At 39.6% G+C, this 17,365-nt stretch overlaps 2 protein-coding genes across 10 annotated transcripts in view; one reads left to right on the top strand and one right to left on the bottom strand.

The window, feature by feature from the left end:
* Positions 1-977: 977 nt before the first annotated feature.
* On the top strand, positions 978-16,190 carry CCNE2 (cyclin E2). 6 transcript variants are annotated; one of them, XM_060287363.2, is made up of 12 exons: positions 978-1,207; positions 2,395-2,434; positions 2,534-2,627; positions 2,713-2,766; positions 3,702-3,853; positions 5,116-5,251; positions 7,458-7,604; positions 8,887-8,982; positions 10,486-10,620; positions 12,586-12,697; positions 13,451-13,608; positions 14,251-16,190. In XM_060287363.2, the coding sequence occupies exons 2-12, from the start codon at positions 2,421-2,423 to the stop codon at positions 14,362-14,364; spliced, it is 1,212 nt and encodes a 403-aa protein (XP_060143346.1). In that variant the 5' UTR covers positions 978-1,207; positions 2,395-2,420; the 3' UTR covers positions 14,365-16,190. The 6 variants fall into 6 exon arrangements, with proteins under 6 accessions (XP_060143346.1, XP_030718777.1, XP_060143348.1 ...); XM_030862917.3 differs by having other exon boundaries at positions 2,531-2,627; XM_060287365.2 differs by lacking the exons at positions 978-1,207; positions 14,251-16,190 and adding exons at positions 1,290-1,451; positions 12,259-12,349 and having other exon boundaries at positions 2,531-2,627; positions 13,451-13,587.
* INTS8 (integrator complex subunit 8) overlaps positions 1,795-17,365 on the bottom strand; it is a 65,065-nt gene continuing 49,494 nt past the window's right edge. The window contains exons 27-29 of one of the 4 annotated variants that reach the window (XR_011376864.1): positions 15,762-15,881; positions 8,312-8,431; positions 1,795-2,407 (exon numbers count right to left, since the gene is read on the bottom strand). Coding sequence is in view for 3 of the 4 variants with exons in the window: in XM_030862913.3 (XP_030718773.1) it covers positions 15,765-15,881 (117 nt within the window). In the remaining variant the exon portion in view is untranslated. Of the gene's footprint in view, positions 2,408-8,311; positions 8,432-13,977; positions 14,339-15,184; positions 15,882-17,365 lie in introns of those variants that run through there. The other 3 variants (XM_030862913.3, XM_060287362.1, XM_030862912.2) reach the window with 3 other exon arrangements.

Below are 17,365 nucleotides of genomic sequence, written 5' to 3'. Positions count from 1 at the left end.
CCCAGCGGCTCACTCGAGTCAGGGCAGAGAGACAAACACGGCCTGCCCGCTTCCGGCCCGAGCTGCCGCGGGTTCAAGGAAGCCTTCGCAAGGCTCCTCCGCCCCGGGGGTCTTTGTTCCCGCCGACGTCCCCCAGCCCCACTGCTCCCGCCGCAAACCCAGTTTGCGGAGTATCAACGGCATGGAGATGTCCAACCTTGGTGCGCACTGGAGCGGGGCGTTAGTAGAGGCAGCGAGGGAACCCAAATTTTGGATACGGGGGAAGAGGAGGGAAACGCGTCGGACCGCCTCCTCCCATTACAGCTCGGAGGCGGTCGGCTCCCTCCCGCGCTGACGGCTCGCGCGGGCTCTGCAGGGCGCGCTGGCGGCGGCGGCGGCGGGGCGGGATCCGAGCCTGCACGTGGTGGGACCGTTCTCCCCGCCCGGCGTGACCCCCGGAGAGCCACTGTTCTCTGGCGGAAGGGGCAGTGCCACCCTCGGCCCCGCTCCGGAGAGATGTTTACCCTTGGGGGCCCCAGAATTGGAGGTTGAGAGGAGAGAGGGAGCGCGCGGCTTGGCGCGAGCGTTTCCTGCGCTGGAACTGCTGAGTGGGAAGCCGCCAGGCAGTGGCAGGGCGGCGGGGTGCGGATGACCCACCCACGGGGAGGGTAACCGGCTCGGCGGAGAAGAGAGCGGGAAAACAGGGTTGATACGTACCTCGGTCGGCGGGCTGGAGCAAAGTGCACGACAGGCATCCCTGAGCATGGCTGCCCTGGGGTGCCACAGCCGGCTGCCGGTGGTCCCAGGGGACTAGGTGGCGCGCGGGAACACACATGGCCAGCCGCGCGCCCGGCTGTGTTTACGTTCTGCAGCCGCTCCACGTTGTGCTGCAGTCCTCGCCTCCCATTGGCCAGCTCGCCAGCCAACGCTGCGCTCCTCCCGCAGGGGCGGTGGTCCCCGAGTCTCTTCAGAAAACCCGGGTTCTTGGAGGCCTAGGCGGGACAGCCAGGGTGCGCCAAGGCATGGCCACTTCCTAGCCACGCTATGCTCGCCCGAGCCGCCTCCACCTGGCCGTACGCCGGGGCCGGGCCGCGGCCTGACACCCCCGGCGTCCGAGAGTTGAAAGAGGGAGGGGACAGAAACTACTGGCGGGAGATGAAGCCGAGCGGCGGGGAGCCGGGCTGCGGAGGAGGAGCCTCTGCGAGACTCCCTCCCGCCGCACAGGCAGGTGAAGTTCAGGTGACCGCGGACCGAGGGCTTAGGCGAGCCGGCTGTGCGGCCCCTCGAGGTGGTCGGGCGCGGACTCACGGCAGGGCGCGCCGCGCGGGCCTGCGGACTGGCGCGCGGGGGAGGGGAGCGCACTGTCCGGAGGTGTCAGTCTGAGGCGCATGCGTGCGGGGCGGGCCTGGCCCGGCCTATATATTGGGTTGGCGCCGGCGCCAGCTGAGAGCCGAGCGGTAGCGGGTCTGGCGGTGAGGAGGTGCTTGGGCGTAGGGCGGGATGCGGGAGGAGAGAAAGCCCCCCCACTCCTCAGGGCCGATCCGTCCCGCGGGCGGGAGCCTAGGGGAGGAAAAGTGGGAGGGGTGAGAACTAGGCATCTGGGGGCGATGGGTCCCCGCGATCCGTCCCTGTCAGGACCCTTGGCAGGGGGCCTGGGAGGCGGCGGTGGATGGAGGGCTGCCCCTAAGTGGGAGGCCACGGAAAAGCCCCTCATTCTAGGGGCTTCACTCTGCCATCCCCATTTGGGGAGCTATCCCGCAGGAGAGAGGATGGGGGTCTGGGTCTCCTTCACGGGGAGAAAAGTTCCCCCACAAGCCCAGTTTTCCCCTTTATTAATTGAACTCCCTTTCCATCACTCCCATCCCCCATCTGTAGTCGGGGTCCCGGTGCCCCTCCAAGCGATGGGCAGGGTCCGGTGGGGCTGGGAAGGAGGGAAAGCAGACTGAAGGACGTGACACAAGTTCCCTCCGCCCCCTGCTTCCCCGCCACCGCCGCTCTCCAAATTGGCGCGGAACCGGCTTCTCCACAGTGTTTCGCCTCCACAACCCCCTCTCCCCGCGGCTCGAGCAGGATGGGAGGGGGGAAGTAGGGGCGCTGCCCAAGCCCCACTCGGGCTGTCCGGGGGAGAGACTGCAGGACGCAGAAGAGACCCATCTGCCTCCCTGCGCTTTCCGGGCGCTGAGGGTGGTTTGCAAATTTCTGAAGACGCTCTCATCCGGGCTGTTCATTTCGTTGAGGAAATGCAGGCATGTGTCCAAAAGCATGAGTCCGAAATCATGCACTAATATACTGCATAAGTCATCGTGGTAAGACGGCTCAGGTCATCTCCTGAGGGACTTAGTTATAACCTCTGAATGGCACTTGGAGAGTATGGATGACAATGTATTTGACTCTGGTTTTTCCTCTCGCCTCCAGAGGTTTCATACACCTGAAAGAAGAGAATGTCAAGACGCAGGTAACGTTATTTGTCTTGGAAATATGTTTCAGAGTTGGCTGCTGCCTTTGAAATGCGTCACTTACTAATTAAACTTCCTTTTTAAAAACTCTATAGTAGCCGTTTACAAGCTAAACAGCAGCCCCAGCCCAGTCAGACGGATTCCCCACAAGAAACCCAGATAATTCAGGCCAAGAAGAGAAAAACGGCCCAGGTGAGTTAAGGGGGGGAAAAGAGAGAGGAGAAAGAAAATTCCTTGCAGGGACTTTAGTTTAACAATGGCCTTTTCTATTTTCCAGGATGTCAAAAAAAGAAAAGAGGAGGTCATCAAGAAACATCAGTATGAGATTAGGGTAATGCAGAACTGGGCTAGGTTTGGGGGAAACAAATGTAGGACAAAAAAGAATAGAATTGTGTTATTGCTTTGTGATAGGAAGGTTCCTCTGACACTTTTAATGCCCCTCGAGGTCAGCAGGAAGGCGCTTGTCTTTGGGTGGTTTTTATGTCCCTGAATCCTACTACAGCTACAGAGTAAGCCTTGACGCAGCTGGTTCCTCTTTGTAAATCCCTCCCTCTAGGAGCTGCCTGGTGCACCAGGGCCCGCCTAATCTGTCCAATGGACTGCTCTTTGTTCCCTCTCTGACTATAGTGGAGAGTCTTGATGGTTGCTCCTAGGGCATAAAATAGGATGTGAGGTCACTGACAGACTGGCACCCAGCCCTTTGCCACCTATTCTTCCTATGTGTTGTACAGAAGACACTTTGGAAACAGTGGTTCTCTTTGAAACCAGCAGTGACTGGAGAAAGTGTCCTTTAAGTATTTAAGTAATTGTTTCCACTTTTAAGGTCTTGTCTTCCTGTATTTGAAAGTAGTGGAAAAGGCCTTAACGAGTGTGGGGCGGGGGTAGCTGTCTATAAAACAAGGTGCCCTGGCCACTATTGCTAAATACAGGGGAAAATTTTATAATCTTGAAAGCGATTAATATTTGACTACACACGTGTTTTGTTGTTTCTCCTCTCCCTCAGTACCTAACGTCTTGTATTTCCAGAATTGTATTTTGTATAAAACATCCTACCTGTTACTCTTTATGAAGATTGAAATGAGCTATATGGTTTATTTATAAAATATGTATGTCAGCTTAAATTAGTCAGCAATGTTACCTAATGACGGTGTTTGGGGAAAAATGTAGACTGTTTAGAAGTATTAGCTTTCATTTATAAAAGATCCAAGACAAAAGCTGGTTTGTCTATTTCACAAAGATATTCTTTTTATTTTTTTTAAATGACAGAATTGTTGGCCACCTGTATTATCTGGGGGGATCAGTCCTTGCATTATCATTGAAACACCCCACAAAGAAATAGGAACAAGCGACTTCTCCAGATTTACAAATTACAGATTTAAAAATCTTTTCATTAATCCTTCACCTTTGCCTGATTTAAGGTAAGAAAAATTTCAGTAATTTAATGTCAAAGATTAAAATTTACTGATGTAATATATGGTGCTATTTTGAGGTATTTTTTGCTTTCATTATTAGAAAAACTTGTAGAAAAACTGTTTTTTTTACTAGTCTTTAAGCATATATTATTTTATCTGACAGTAATGCTATTTGCAAATGACACGGGTATTTAAAACATTGATTCTATAACATTATTTTCACTTGCTTGCTGAAGACTGTAAGCCTTATCAGAAGAACTCAATCACCTTATTTATTTATGATTTATTTATTTTTGGCTGCGTTGGGTCTTCATTGCTGCGCGCGGGCTTTCTCCAGTTGCGGTGAGCGGGGGCTACTCTTCATTGCTGTGCACGGGCTTCTCATTGTGGTGGCTTCTCTTTGTTGCGGAGCATGGGCTCTAGGGCACACAGGCTCAGTAGTTGTGGCTCACGGGCTCTAGAGCGCAGGCTCAGTAATTGTGGCGCACAGGCTTAGCTGCTCTGCAGCATGTGGGATCTTCCCAGACCAGGGATCGAACCCGTGTCCCCTGCATTGGCAGCTGGATTCTTAACCACTGTGCCACCAGGGAAACCCTGAATCACATTTTTAATGGAGTTTAAATAATTTATCTAAATTGCTAACATGGAAGTATTTTAACATGTACAGCATTTTCATTTGATAGATCAGCTATTTTTCTTTCTTACCAAGCCTACTTACTAAGGTCTATACTTTTTCTAGTTAATGAATGACTAAGAGGTACAACTTACATAAAATGTGTAGTGTAATAATTTATATTTGGCTTTAATAAGCAAATTAATGGACTCATACATTTAAACTCACCAGTCTTCCTCTTCTCCATACTGTCCCACCTTAACCCCACTGTAATGTAGTGATGATCTATTTGGAGGTGATTGAGACTGTCTCTGCTGGGATCATATGCTTTAAATATTTACTTTTTTAGTGTTGCTCTTGAGAAAACATCGTTATCTTAAACAGGTGCCTTTGTAAATTATAAATAGATGGGGACTAGAAAGCACTCTTGAAATCTGTCAATTTAGATTCTCATAATCCAAGTTCTTGCTGTATAATTTCATGCTAAAGAAATGGTTTCTAAAAGTAGCAATTTTTCCTGATTTACTTTAAGAGGTTGTCCTTTCAAATTCTAATTCAAAGTTGGATTTCAGTGTTTGAAAGTTGAGTTTACTCTATGTGAAACAGGTAGCTTGTATATTATGTGGTCACACAATTATTTTGCCCCTTTCCATAGCTGGGGATGTTCACAGGATGTTTGGCTAAACATGTTAAAAAAAGAGACCAGATATGTTCATGACAAACATTTTGAAGTTCTGCATTCTGAATTGGAGCCACAGATGAGGTCAATACTTCTAGACTGGCTTTTAGAGGTATGTTCCAGGAATACAAATTTCCTTTTTTGTATGATGGAAAAACATTTAGACATAAATATGCTTTCCATGTGCCTTCATGGTACATTACCTATTGCCAGGAGCCATTCTGGGGGGCTACTCACTGTAGCTGAGGATACCAAAATGGAAAATGACTGCTTGATAAGAGTAAAATCATGAGGACACAGCCACTAGGTCCCATACAACCCAAACCCAATTCAGAAATTGTGGTATCTGAGTATCGCTGTGTACTAGGCACTGTGCCTGGAGCCAAGGATACTCAAGATGAACAGAATTTGACAAGGTTTTGAATTTTGCTATGCAATGTAAAGAACCAGGACTAGGCTTCAGGACCCTCAGAAGTCCTTTTCTTCATCACCAAAATGAAATTATGATTTGGAATCCTAATTTCTATATCCTAAATGATAAGGAGGCTTTGAATATCCAGTAGCCCTAAGCCCTCGAGGCTCCATGTAGCTTGCTTTTGTTATCCCTCTATTCCTTTCAGAAATGAGCTGTACCATTAATCTAAAGGAATAATAGTGATCCAGAAGTCCCTAAATGCCTGTGCCCTAAATATCTGTGCCCTCTCTTGTTTAGGCCCATTCCCTTTCTCTGGATAATAATTCTGAAAGAATCTCTAAAATTATTGAAATGATTATTTATATTGATAACAAACTAATTTTTACCCCAACCCCTGGATATTTGCTCTGTAGTTTCCCTGTCTTTAATATAGATTGAGACAATGAACTCCAAGGGGGAACTACCACAGGCTTTTTGGTGGAGAAACACACGGCAGAATAGATCTCAGAAGCTATCAGAAAAGTTCGTTAAGACTGCAAACTGTTGTCCTTTTGAGTCAGGTCATCTTATTCCTTATTCTGACTAGAAGGGAAGATTATGTTTCAATCGTGTGTACAAGAATGTAGTTGGATTTTGACTTTTCTGAATATCTAATGATCACAAATGCAACTTAAGCACAATTATGTTGATGTTATTTTATTTTGCCTTTTTATGTTACATTGATTTTTATTCAGTGGTTGTCTATCAAATTTATCCCTATTTTCCCTTAAATATATGATTATATATACAAAACCAAATATAATAAATCAAATCCAGCAGAGAATTAAACTCTACTTTGTCTTAGTATTTCTTTCAACCTAGGAATGCAAAAATGGTCCAACATTTGAAAATCTATTAATAGTTTAAGGGAGAAAAATCATAAGGTTATATATCATAGATGTAAAAGATATTTTTTGAAATTCAGTATACATTCCTGATTTTTTAATATGCAATAAACTAGGGATAGATTTCCTTAATACATTAAGTGTTTATTAGAAACTCATGTATGTCTGTCCCTCTGTTTCCTCCCTACTTCATGAAGTTATTTTGAGAATTAAAAGCTTTCCCTATATTAAGTGTGGAAATGACAGATACTACTTATTATTAATAACAATAGTGAAACATTAGGGGAATCCCATTATAGTCAGAAACAAGGAATAAGATAAAAATTTTGTCAATCACCATTGTTATTCATTCAGTTTTCTTCTATAATTCTTAAATGATGTAAGAACATTGAAAGGAACAGAGTTGTCATTTTGTAGTTAAATGTATATCTAGAATGATGAAGAGAATCAGTTGGAACTATTAGAGTATAAACTAAGCATAAAAACTTACCCATTTGGCATCAATAAAAATTAGATGACATATATACACTATTGACACTATGAATAAGATAGATAACTAATGAGAACCTACTGTATAGCCAAGGGAACTCTACTCAATGCTCTGTGGTGACCTAAATGGGAAGAAAATCCAAAAAAGAGGGGATATATGTATACGTAAAGCTGATTCACTTTGCTGTACAGTAGAAACTAACACAACATTGTAAAGCAACTATACTCCAATAAAAATTAATTTAAAAAACATTAGAAGCTTAATAGGAAAAAAGTACTCAGCTATAGTCAGCAAGTGTAAATGTATCTGGGAATAAACACAGTAAGTCTATGTGAAAAAAACCTATAAAACTAAGAGGACTGTAATAGGTTTATCCTATTAGCATATGTTAATTTTTCCCCCATTTTAGCTTTGGTATCCTAAAAAGCAAGTTGGACTTCAGAAAGTGTTCTGAAATCTGGTATGCTAAGAGGTAACTTTCTAATTTGGAGAAATTAATGGAATAATATTTAAATGGATTCTTCTCTAGGTGTGTGAAGTATACACACTTCATAGGGAAACATTTTATCTTGCGCAAGACTTTTTTGATAGATTTATGTTGACACAAAAGGATATAAATAAAAATATGCTTCAACTCATTGGAATTACCTCATTATTCATTGCTTCCAAACTTGAGGTAAGTTCTCAAAGTTTATCCATGGATATATTTACCGCAAACTTTTTTTGTCTTAACCAATGCATTAATCCCAGAGAATACTATGTACCACTTTTGATATGTTAATCCTTAGGAAAGATGAGTGAGTTTTTTCCAATACATTTTCTGAACACTATGATTTGGGTGGAAGGATAATTATCATGGTTCCCTTCAAAGTATCTGAGCCTATTATAAGTCCCTGGTTTGATCCTAGAACTAGTATCTAGGTGAAATGTTCCATGGCTAACTGTGCCAAACAAAATGACCAACGCTGTCTCTCTATACCTAGTTATAGCACTTGGATTCAATAAAATGGTCTCTGAAACCTAATTAACCAATCAAATGCAATAAATGCTATGTTAGGTTAGAATAATGGTCTATATCCAGCCTAGTATTTTTATATCTGATGATGGTGCTAGGATAGAAGGAAACACCTTTCCTGCCTGAGATTTTCCTTCACACGATCTCAATCTACTTTTCTTAAATTCAACACATAAGGATATCGTTAGTACCTTCATCTGAAATTTTTGAAGCCTGTATTGTTTTGAGGGTAGAAGAGGGACGGTGAATCATGCATTAATTTCCTTAATGTATTTTTCTCCTCTTCCACATTTTTCTTTTGAGCCTTAAGGGCTATCCCCAAATTCTGCCAAATTTGATGAATAAGTTTGTATTCAGTATATCCTTACCTGAAATCACATGGTGTGTTTCAGATACCTTTCTAGACTGAAATCTTGATCTTTAGCCTGTTCTCATCTTTGGCAACATCTCTTCTACTCCTCTGGTCATTCTAGTTGTTATTCTCTGAACTGTTAAGACAGACCTGTCATCAACGAAACTGCACAAATTATTGTTTGAATAACCACACTTTTGTACTAGGATAAAGTTAATGTTTTCAATTTCTAGACCTTATTTGTTGAGTATCTTGTTTTAGTCTGATATACTAGGCAATCCTAAAACAAGTTTGGCTTTTCGTTTTAACCAGTCACTGAAATGACTGGTTAAAATAGTCTAATTGTTTATTAACTAAGATTCAAAATCAGTTCTATAAAAATGTTTCAATCAATATAGTTGGCTAATTTAGATACCCAGGTATGAAAAATATCTTTAAAGGTAAGGTTGCTTTGGCTATCGTAGAATTATTTTATTAAGATTTATAATCATTTTGTCCTTTAAAAATGAAGCCTAGATTGGTTTGTATATAATTCTTTTGTTTTAATCTCACTCTCAACTGTGCTTGATACTAATTAAATCTATTTTAAAGGAAATCTACGCTCCTAAGCTGCAAGAGTTTGCTTATGTCACTGATGGTGCTTGCAGTGAAGAGGATATCTTAAGGATGGAACTCATTATATTAAAGGTAATAATATATCTTTATTATTTCTAGTTGCAATTTAATAACTGTAATTTACTAAACTCAAAGACTACAATGTTAAGTAGTCAAAACTGAGATTTTAGTATTAGGATCCAGTTCTAAGATGGGAGGGGAATTTGCTTAACCTGTAAACTCTATTTTTCTGTATCTCTCAATTCTCCTATATTGAGAATATTATTTCTTAATTTAAAGGTGTTTAACAACACTTTCGAAACTTATAGGTAGTTAGCATATCATGTGTATATAAATGAATTCCAACAGTGATTCTCAAATCTTAGTTCTGATTTTCCACTTCTTCCAGCAGGTGGAGAATGAGAATTATTTCACTGCCTTTTTTCTTTTCTATATGCATGGGAAAGGCTTTTAATAGAAGGGTAGAGGAAAGAAGCATTAAGATGTTTAATTGGAATTATACTCCAATAAAGATGTTAAAAAACAAACAAAAAAAAAAGAAAGTAAAGAGCTAGTTGAAAAAAAAAAAGATGTTTAATTGGGCCTTGAATTAGAGATTAAAGGGTGAATGTTAGCTACTAGAAAGTATGTTATGAAATTTGAGCATCCTGGTTTTATAAATAGGACACAAGAAAACAGAATCAATATGACTTTCATTTACAAGATTATCTATAAACTACATTATAATATAAATTTTTTATGTTTATAAACATTCAGATTGATAGCTCTGTAAGAATGGGATCTTGTTGGCATGCTGATATTCTTTTTAAAAGAAATTTTTTCATTGAAATATACTTGATTTTCAACGTTGTGTTAGTTTTAGGTGTACAGCAAAGTGATTCAGTTTTATATATATATATATTTTTCAGATTCTTTTCCATTATAGGGTATTATAAGACATTGAATATAGTTCTAATATGTTCTAGTAACAAAGTTATCCAGATTCAGACCTGAAGTATAGTATAAGGAGCATATATAATAGGAAGATGGAATCCTCTGGGTGGTCCTACAGGCATTAAGACTCTCTGTTCTCTCCTAATTATTTTTGACTTCTTATAAATGGTAAAGTCCCAGGGCTTCATGGAGAGAATCATAAATTAGAATTTGTCTTTTTTTTAGCTTTTACATGTTGAACAGAAGCCATTATAGATCACATAAAGAAAAAGTGTAGAATCAGTTCTTCGGAGATCTGAATGGAATTAGCTGTGGAGTTATTGAATGAAATTAAAAGGGCAGTTTCAATAAAGAATACGTTTGGAAGATGAGGGGCTGCAAGAAATGAGAAAAGTAGGAATGAAAAATAGGTCCAAGGAACTTTGTCAATAAAGGTAACTAGAGAATAATAAAGGGGTCTGTATCAATAATAGACTAAAACACAAGCAGCTTTAGATTGTGAGGTTATCTATAAGTAGTTATGAAAATAGGAAGAAATATGCCCAAAGCAAAAAGTTTCTTAAATGACTATTTAAGGAGGTACCTATATAATGTGGTATATATACCTACATTTATTAACAGGCATTTTAATTTCATTAACAGGCTTTAAAATGGGAACTTTGTCCTGTAACAGTCATCTCCTGGCTAAATCTCTTCCTCCAAGTTGATGCTCTTAAAGATGCTCCTAAAGTTCTTCTACCTCAGTATTCTCAGGAAAAGTTCATTCAGATAGCTCAGGTATTGATATTTTTATTGAATATTTGCTAATGTTTTTAATTACAGGTTTTGTTTAGGGTATTTATAGTGCTAAATAGGCTACACAACAAAATGACAGCATACTGAATTAAATTCATTCCTTAATTGACTAGAACAAAACTTCTGATGCATAAAATTCTGTCCCCAATATTTACATTGCTTACTGAAAATTCTAGAAAAGAAAGTTTTAAACCTTGCATTTAAATATATTATGAGCACTTTTTACTCTTTAGGAGTATGAGGTAGAGAGTTAAATACCTCTTTTTTTTTTTTTTTTTTTTTTTTTTTTTTGCGGTACGCAGGCCTCTCACTGCTGTGGCCTCTCCCGTTGCGGAGCACAGGCTCCGGATGCACAGGCTCAGCGGCCATGGCTCATGGGCCCAGCCGCTCCGCGGCACGGGCACGTGGGATCTTCCCAGACCAGGGCACAAACCCGCGTCCCCTGCATCGGCAGGCGGACTCTCAACCACTGCGCCACCAGGGAAGCCCTAAATACCTCTTTTTGATGTAACATGGGGAAAGGTATTTTTCAGCCAGTTGTTTTAGGTTTTATAATAGTATGAAATTATTCTGTAAAATTATCTTACACTCATATTTGAATACACAGGGAACCTATTTTATGTGTTAAAATTAAAATCACCTTAGTTATTATTTAAAACTTTAAGTTTAAATTAAACTTTCCTAGGCCAGTGTATAACAAATATTCTAAGAAAGTAATTACAGGAGGAGGGTACCATTCTTTCCTGCCTGCTTCTCATAAGTAGGATCTTAAGGCTGCTGTACCTGCCATATATAAGTGAAGAACACCCAGATTCTTCTTCTGTGTAGGATGTGAAAATCTTACACATGGAATTGAAGAAACTGTGGTACTCTGGGTGGGTTTAAGTAACCTACGTTGAAATTCAACTTGTGTTTTAGTAAACTCATTATGAACACTAAAACTGGAGAACCAGTAAATATATTAGAATTGGTTCATTTTGTAGAACTTTCTAATGAAGTCATATTAATTTTTTCCCTCAGATTTCCTAGCATCCCAGATTATCCTAGGCAGCTAAACGCTTTTGATAGGGCAAACCTTTGATAAGCTGATAAACAGTGTGGAAAGCTTCTAGAGGTATATACTAGTAATAATTCATTTCCAACTCCTCTACTCCTGTTTCTGTCTTCTGGACCCATGGGGACAAAAATAAGTTTTATTTCACTGGACAGGTATCACCTCAGGCCTCTGAAATCTAACCTTTTTACATAATTTCACTGATCGTTGTTCAGATCTCTTATTGCCAGGATTGTACTACCTCTCAACTCATCTGTTTAGAAACATGTTCCCTTCTTGTGTTTCTGCTTCACCACAGTCTAAGGGATTGTTCTTAAAATGTAATTTCCCTGATTTAAAATCTTCTAGTAACTTCAATAATCAGTCAGAACTTTAAAGTTCTGACTTCTTAAAGACCCTTTATGATCTAACCTAGGCCATGCCTCTCCAGCAACCCCCTTTTTTTAAAATAATGAAGGAAAGATATTCCTTATGTCATATTTTTTACCTTATGTGTTCTGACTTGAGTGCCAAAGAAAAGTAATTCTTTCTCATTTATCTTTGTAAATTCTGTTTCCTATATCTAGAACACTCTCTACCTCCCAGTCTTCCTGGCTACCTTGTATTTTAAGACTCATTTAAGCAGAAGTCTTCCCTGTCTTCCCCACTCTGGATCAGGTGCGCTTCCTAATAGTACACATCATGCTATATCGTAACAATCCTTTACTTGTTTATTAACAAGATTGAACTTCCTGCAGGGTGGCAGCTTATTTCTCTTTGGATCCCTGTAGTTTTAGCAATTCTTGGCATATGGTCCACATCATAAGCAATCTAAAATGTTAGCTGACTGATGTTTAGTAGTGACATGTAGTACTCATCCTTCTCCTAAATTCTTATACTTTTTCCTCTGTTAGCTTTTAGATCTGTGTATTCTTGCCATCGATTCATTAGAGTTCCAGTACAGAATACTCGCTGCTGCTGCCTTGTGCCATTTTACCTCTCGTGAAGTGGTTAAGAAAGCCTCAGGTAAGACAGTATATTTTGTTCTCTTCTTACCCATTCACAAATTTTAAAGGGACTATTTTGAACTTAGCATCCTGCTAAACAAGAATTTAAAATTTTAATGGAAAAAAGCAGTTTAGTGATTATCTTCCCTTCTATTAGAAGTACTTTCTAATCCTCAATATATATCCACAAACAAAAAATAAGGTCAAATGGAACTTAAATCCAGTTGAAGTTAGTCAATATAATTATAGCTCCGCATTAAAGAGTTCTTTGGGTTTTGACAATTTCAATTTTCTATGTAGCAGGTACTGGCTAAGAAGCTCTAAGTCTTTTTCTCCCTCAAAATAGTCACATTATAAACATATTTGAGAGTGATAGTGTGTTTTGACTTGCTAAACTTGTTTTATTTTAATTTTTTTAAAGTATAGTTGATTTACAACGTTGTGCCAATCTCTGCTGTGCAGCAAAGTGACTCAGTTATACATATAGAGACAAGCTTTTTTTATATTCTTTTCCATTATGGTTTATCACAGGATATTGAATATAGTTCTCTGTGCTATACAGTAGGACCTTGTTTATCCATCCTATATACAGTAGTTTACAGCGCTAATCCCACATAAACTCGTTGATTTTGGTTTATATTATGTGCTTGTTTTGGTTTCCTTTTTTACATGAATTTTAAATTAACTATCTTTAAATTTTGAAGCACAAGCAAATAAGTAGGCATATGTTTCTGATGTAACCTTCACATTTTTCTAACTTTTCTTTATCTAGGTTTGGAATGGGACAACATTTCTGAATGTGTAGACTGGATGGTGCCTTTTGTCAGCATAGTAACAAGTACTAGCCCAGTGAAGCTGAAGGTTTTTAAGAAGATTTCTATGGAAGACAGACACAATATACAGACACATACAAATTATCTGGCTATGCTGGTATGTTTCTTTCTTGTAGTTTTTTGGTCTTACTATTTGGTAAGTCACTGAAACTGATAGTAAGGATACTACGGAGTAATATTTCAAGCAGTTATATAAGATGGTAAGGGACAGAAAGTTCCAATGGGCACACTGATTTCAAAATGTAGAAAAGCTGGGCTTCCCTGGTGGCGCAGTGGTTGGGAGTCCACCTGCCGATGCAGGGGACACGGGTTCGTGCCCCAGTCCGGAAAGATCCCACATGCCGCGGAGCGGCTGGGCCCGTGAGCCATGGCCGCTGAGCCTGCACGTCCGGAGCCTGTGCTCCGCAACGGTAGAGGACACAACAGTGAGAGGCCCGCGTACTGCAAAAAAAAAAAAAAATGTAGAAAAGCTAATAAAATAAGTTTGAAGTCAAAGCAAGATTTATGAAGTGTCTCAAGATTAATGCCAATAGTCCAGGTAAGAGTTTTTAAAAATACAAGTTGCAGGCAGTTGAACCTCTAAAATATGACTAATCACAGTTGCAAACACATAAAGAGAGGATTATATTAGGCCTAAGTAGTCTCAAATTAGTACACAGAAGTCTTGTTTGACTTTGTTTTACCATATCAATGCTTTATCTTAGCTGTTAATCTCTGCATGATTTCTTCACATGTACAGGATGAAGTAAATTATATAAACACCTTCAGAAAGGGGGGACAGTTGTCACCAGTTTGCAATGGAGGCATTATGACACCACCGAAGAGCACTGAAAAACCACCAGGAAAACACTAAAGTTAACTGAGCAAACAAGTTGGAAGTGATGAAGTGCTGCGTAGCATTTCATAGAACTTAACTACTTCAGTCTTATAGGAAAATAGTGCTGTGGCTGTCCTGGCTGATTCAGAAGTTTCACTGGCATTCTCTGATTTAAAAAACCACTTAAAATTGGCACTAAGGAGGAAATTTAATTCCTATATTCGCTGTTTAAAGAAACAGCAGGACTTGTTTACAAAGATGACTTCATTCCCAACACTGACTGGATAGAAGCCAGCCATGATTCATGACAAGAATTTCTTTGATACGGTGTTACTATGTTTATCTTGATAAACTAGGAATTTCATCATTGGAGTTTTTGACTAGATAAGTGCTACCTTACAGGGTACATTAAGTGATACAGTACTTTGAATCTAGTTTTTAGATTCTCAAAATTTATAAACTCTTAACTAGTGCAATTTGGTTCTTGAAAATAAAACTTAAACTTGTTTACAAAGGTTTAGTTTTGTAATAAGGTGACTAATTTATCTATAGCTGCTGTAGCAAGCTATTATAAAACTTGAATTTTTAAAAATGGTGAACTTTAATCTGTTTGACTATGTTTATTTGCCTTGCCATAACATTTTTAACCAGTAAATCTTAGATGAACATGGTGTTTAAACTGTGCTCTAAACAGTGGGAATGCCAAAGAAATTATAAACAAGATAAATGCTGTGGCTCCTACGTGGGGCTTTGACGTATAAGTTGCTTTATAATAACTTTCTCGTACATCACAATTTGGGCGAAAAACTTAAGTACCCTTTCAAACTATTTATATGAGAAAGTCACTTTATTACTCTAAAAAAAAAATCTTTAGGGTTATCTCAATTTAGTGTGACTAAGGCTTTATTTATGTTTGCAAAACTGCTAAGGTCCTTTTTAAATTCCTACATTATGAGTTAAGGACAGTGTCAAAGTGATAAAGCTTAACACTTGACCTAAACTTGTATTTTCTTAAGGCAGAAAAGCAGTAAATGTATACGACTCCTAGAAATCTATTTATTTAAAAAAAAAAAACAAAACCTTGACATAAGAACTTGCTGTATATAGCTACTTCTACATAAATATTTTAGTTTTTTAAAAATGAAATTTCAGCCTCAAAAGTGGATTTGATTAGAAAAATTATACTAGATTACTAGTTTATTCTATTACTGGACATGTGAATCTCTTCTTCCTTTGAAGAAATTATAAATTTAAGCTATTGTTATGGTGTGAAGTCTTCTGTAGAGTTTTTGTTTTTAAACTAATATGTTTCAGTATTTTGTCTGAAAAGAAAACGCCACTAAATATGTAAATATGTATTATATAAACTTAATCTTTTAATACTATTTTTAGCCCATTGTTTAAAAAATAAAAGTTAAAAAATTTTAACTAACTGCTTAAAAGTAAAGTTTTGCCATTGCTTGAAGAAACTTTTTTTTCCTTCTCTGCGCTGCCAGCTGTAACACTTCTTCTGGGTTGCTTGCGTTCAATTCTGTCTGGCCGATGGCTTTGATCTTCCAAAACAGAAAAGTGATGTTATTAGAGGTCTGGTCAAAAACAAAGTTTTGCTAGTATACAAAATATAAAACTACCTACTTGCTAACAATGATAAACTGAACCTCTAATTGTAGATGCTAAGAGGTGTAGAAGAAATTAACAAAGACTGACTGGAGCCACTCAAGGAGAAGATCAATGACTGAACCATAGTTTGTGGAATTATCTTCAGTAACATTAAGTAAATTCATGTAAATTTATTTGACTAAAAATACCAGTAAAGGGACTTCCCTGGTGGTCCAGTGGCTAAGACTCCATGCTCCCAGTGCAGGGGGCCTGGGTTCGATTCCCTGGTCAGGGAACTAGATCCCACATGCTGCACCTAAGACCTGGTGCAGCCAGATAAATAAATAAAGTATCTTAAAAAAACAGTAAATAAACTCTACATGTAATCTGACACATTTTTACAATTAAGGCTCCTACAAAATAACTTGAAATATCAAAATTCATGTTTCAGGGCTTCACTTTTTTAATACGTAAAATCTATCTAGTTTGCTCATCACTATAATATATAGTGACCCTTCTCTTTCATGATTAGAAATACTTGAGCCTGATAAAAATCCATAATAGTGCTCTGCCATGGAGTGTTTTGTGAGAGCACGTTTTAGGACCTTAAAATTACCTTTTGTTTAAAGAAGTTCCTATATATATATATATATATATATATTTTTAAACAACAAAAACTATTCTGATAGGTAGCTTGAAGGGAGCTAAGACTATCCAGAAATGATCATCAGTTAGGTTAGTGGGTAGGAGGAATTGCGGATGATGCCATTTCCACATGAAAGAATACATGTGGAAAAACCTAGTAGTGGGGTGTAACTAAAGAGTTATTTCAGACAAAGTATCCTGAAGACGACTGGCTATAAAAGTTCAAAGTATAAGACAGAAATTGAAATAGGAGCCAGATATTTGAGAGAAATAACACATCCTAGGTGGGTAGTGGTCAAAACCATGAGGGGATGAGGTTACCTAGGGAGAATGTAGGGCAATCAGAAAATACCCAAGGACTAACTTCTTGGGAAAACCAAGTTTAAGGGGTAGACAGAGGGAAATACCCACAAAGAAGAAAAGGCAGAAGAGTCAGGGAGAAGAAATGAGTAAAAATGCCGGGGAAGCCAAAGGAATAAAGAATTTCAAGAAGGAAGGAGTGTAAACAACAGGATGAAGACTGAAAAGTATTCACTGGCTTTGGCATTTGGTGACCCTTGAGAGCAGTTAGAGTGGGGACGGCAGAAGTCAAATTGTATTGGACCAAAGAGCTTTAAAAAACTAGGCAGAGGGCTTCCCTGGTGGCGCAGTGGTTGAGAGTCCGCCTGCCGATGCAGGGGACGCGGGTTCATGCCCCGGTCCGGGAAGATCCCACATGCCGCGGAGCGGCTGGGCCCGTGAGCCATGGCCGCTGAGCCTGCGCGTCCAGAGCCTGTGCTCCGCAATGGGAGAG

The sequence above is a fragment of the Globicephala melas genome, chromosome 17, assembly GCF_963455315.2.
Source record: "Globicephala melas chromosome 17, mGloMel1.2, whole genome shotgun sequence".
NCBI lineage: Eukaryota > Metazoa > Chordata > Mammalia > Artiodactyla > Delphinidae > Globicephala > Globicephala melas.
Note: the sequence above shows the minus strand (reverse complement) of the source record. Positions and strands in the feature narration are given on the sequence as shown.

Bases quoted from the DNA above. Each gene is read 5' to 3' on its own strand.
- CCNE2 (XM_030862917.3), top strand. The intron at 8,983-10,485 runs GTAATAATATAT...TTTCATTAACAG, and splicing joins TGGAACTCATTATATTAAAG to GCTTTAAAATGGGAACTTTG. The intron at 13,609-14,250 runs GTATGTTTCTTT...TCACATGTACAG, and splicing joins CAAATTATCTGGCTATGCTG to GATGAAGTAAATTATATAAA.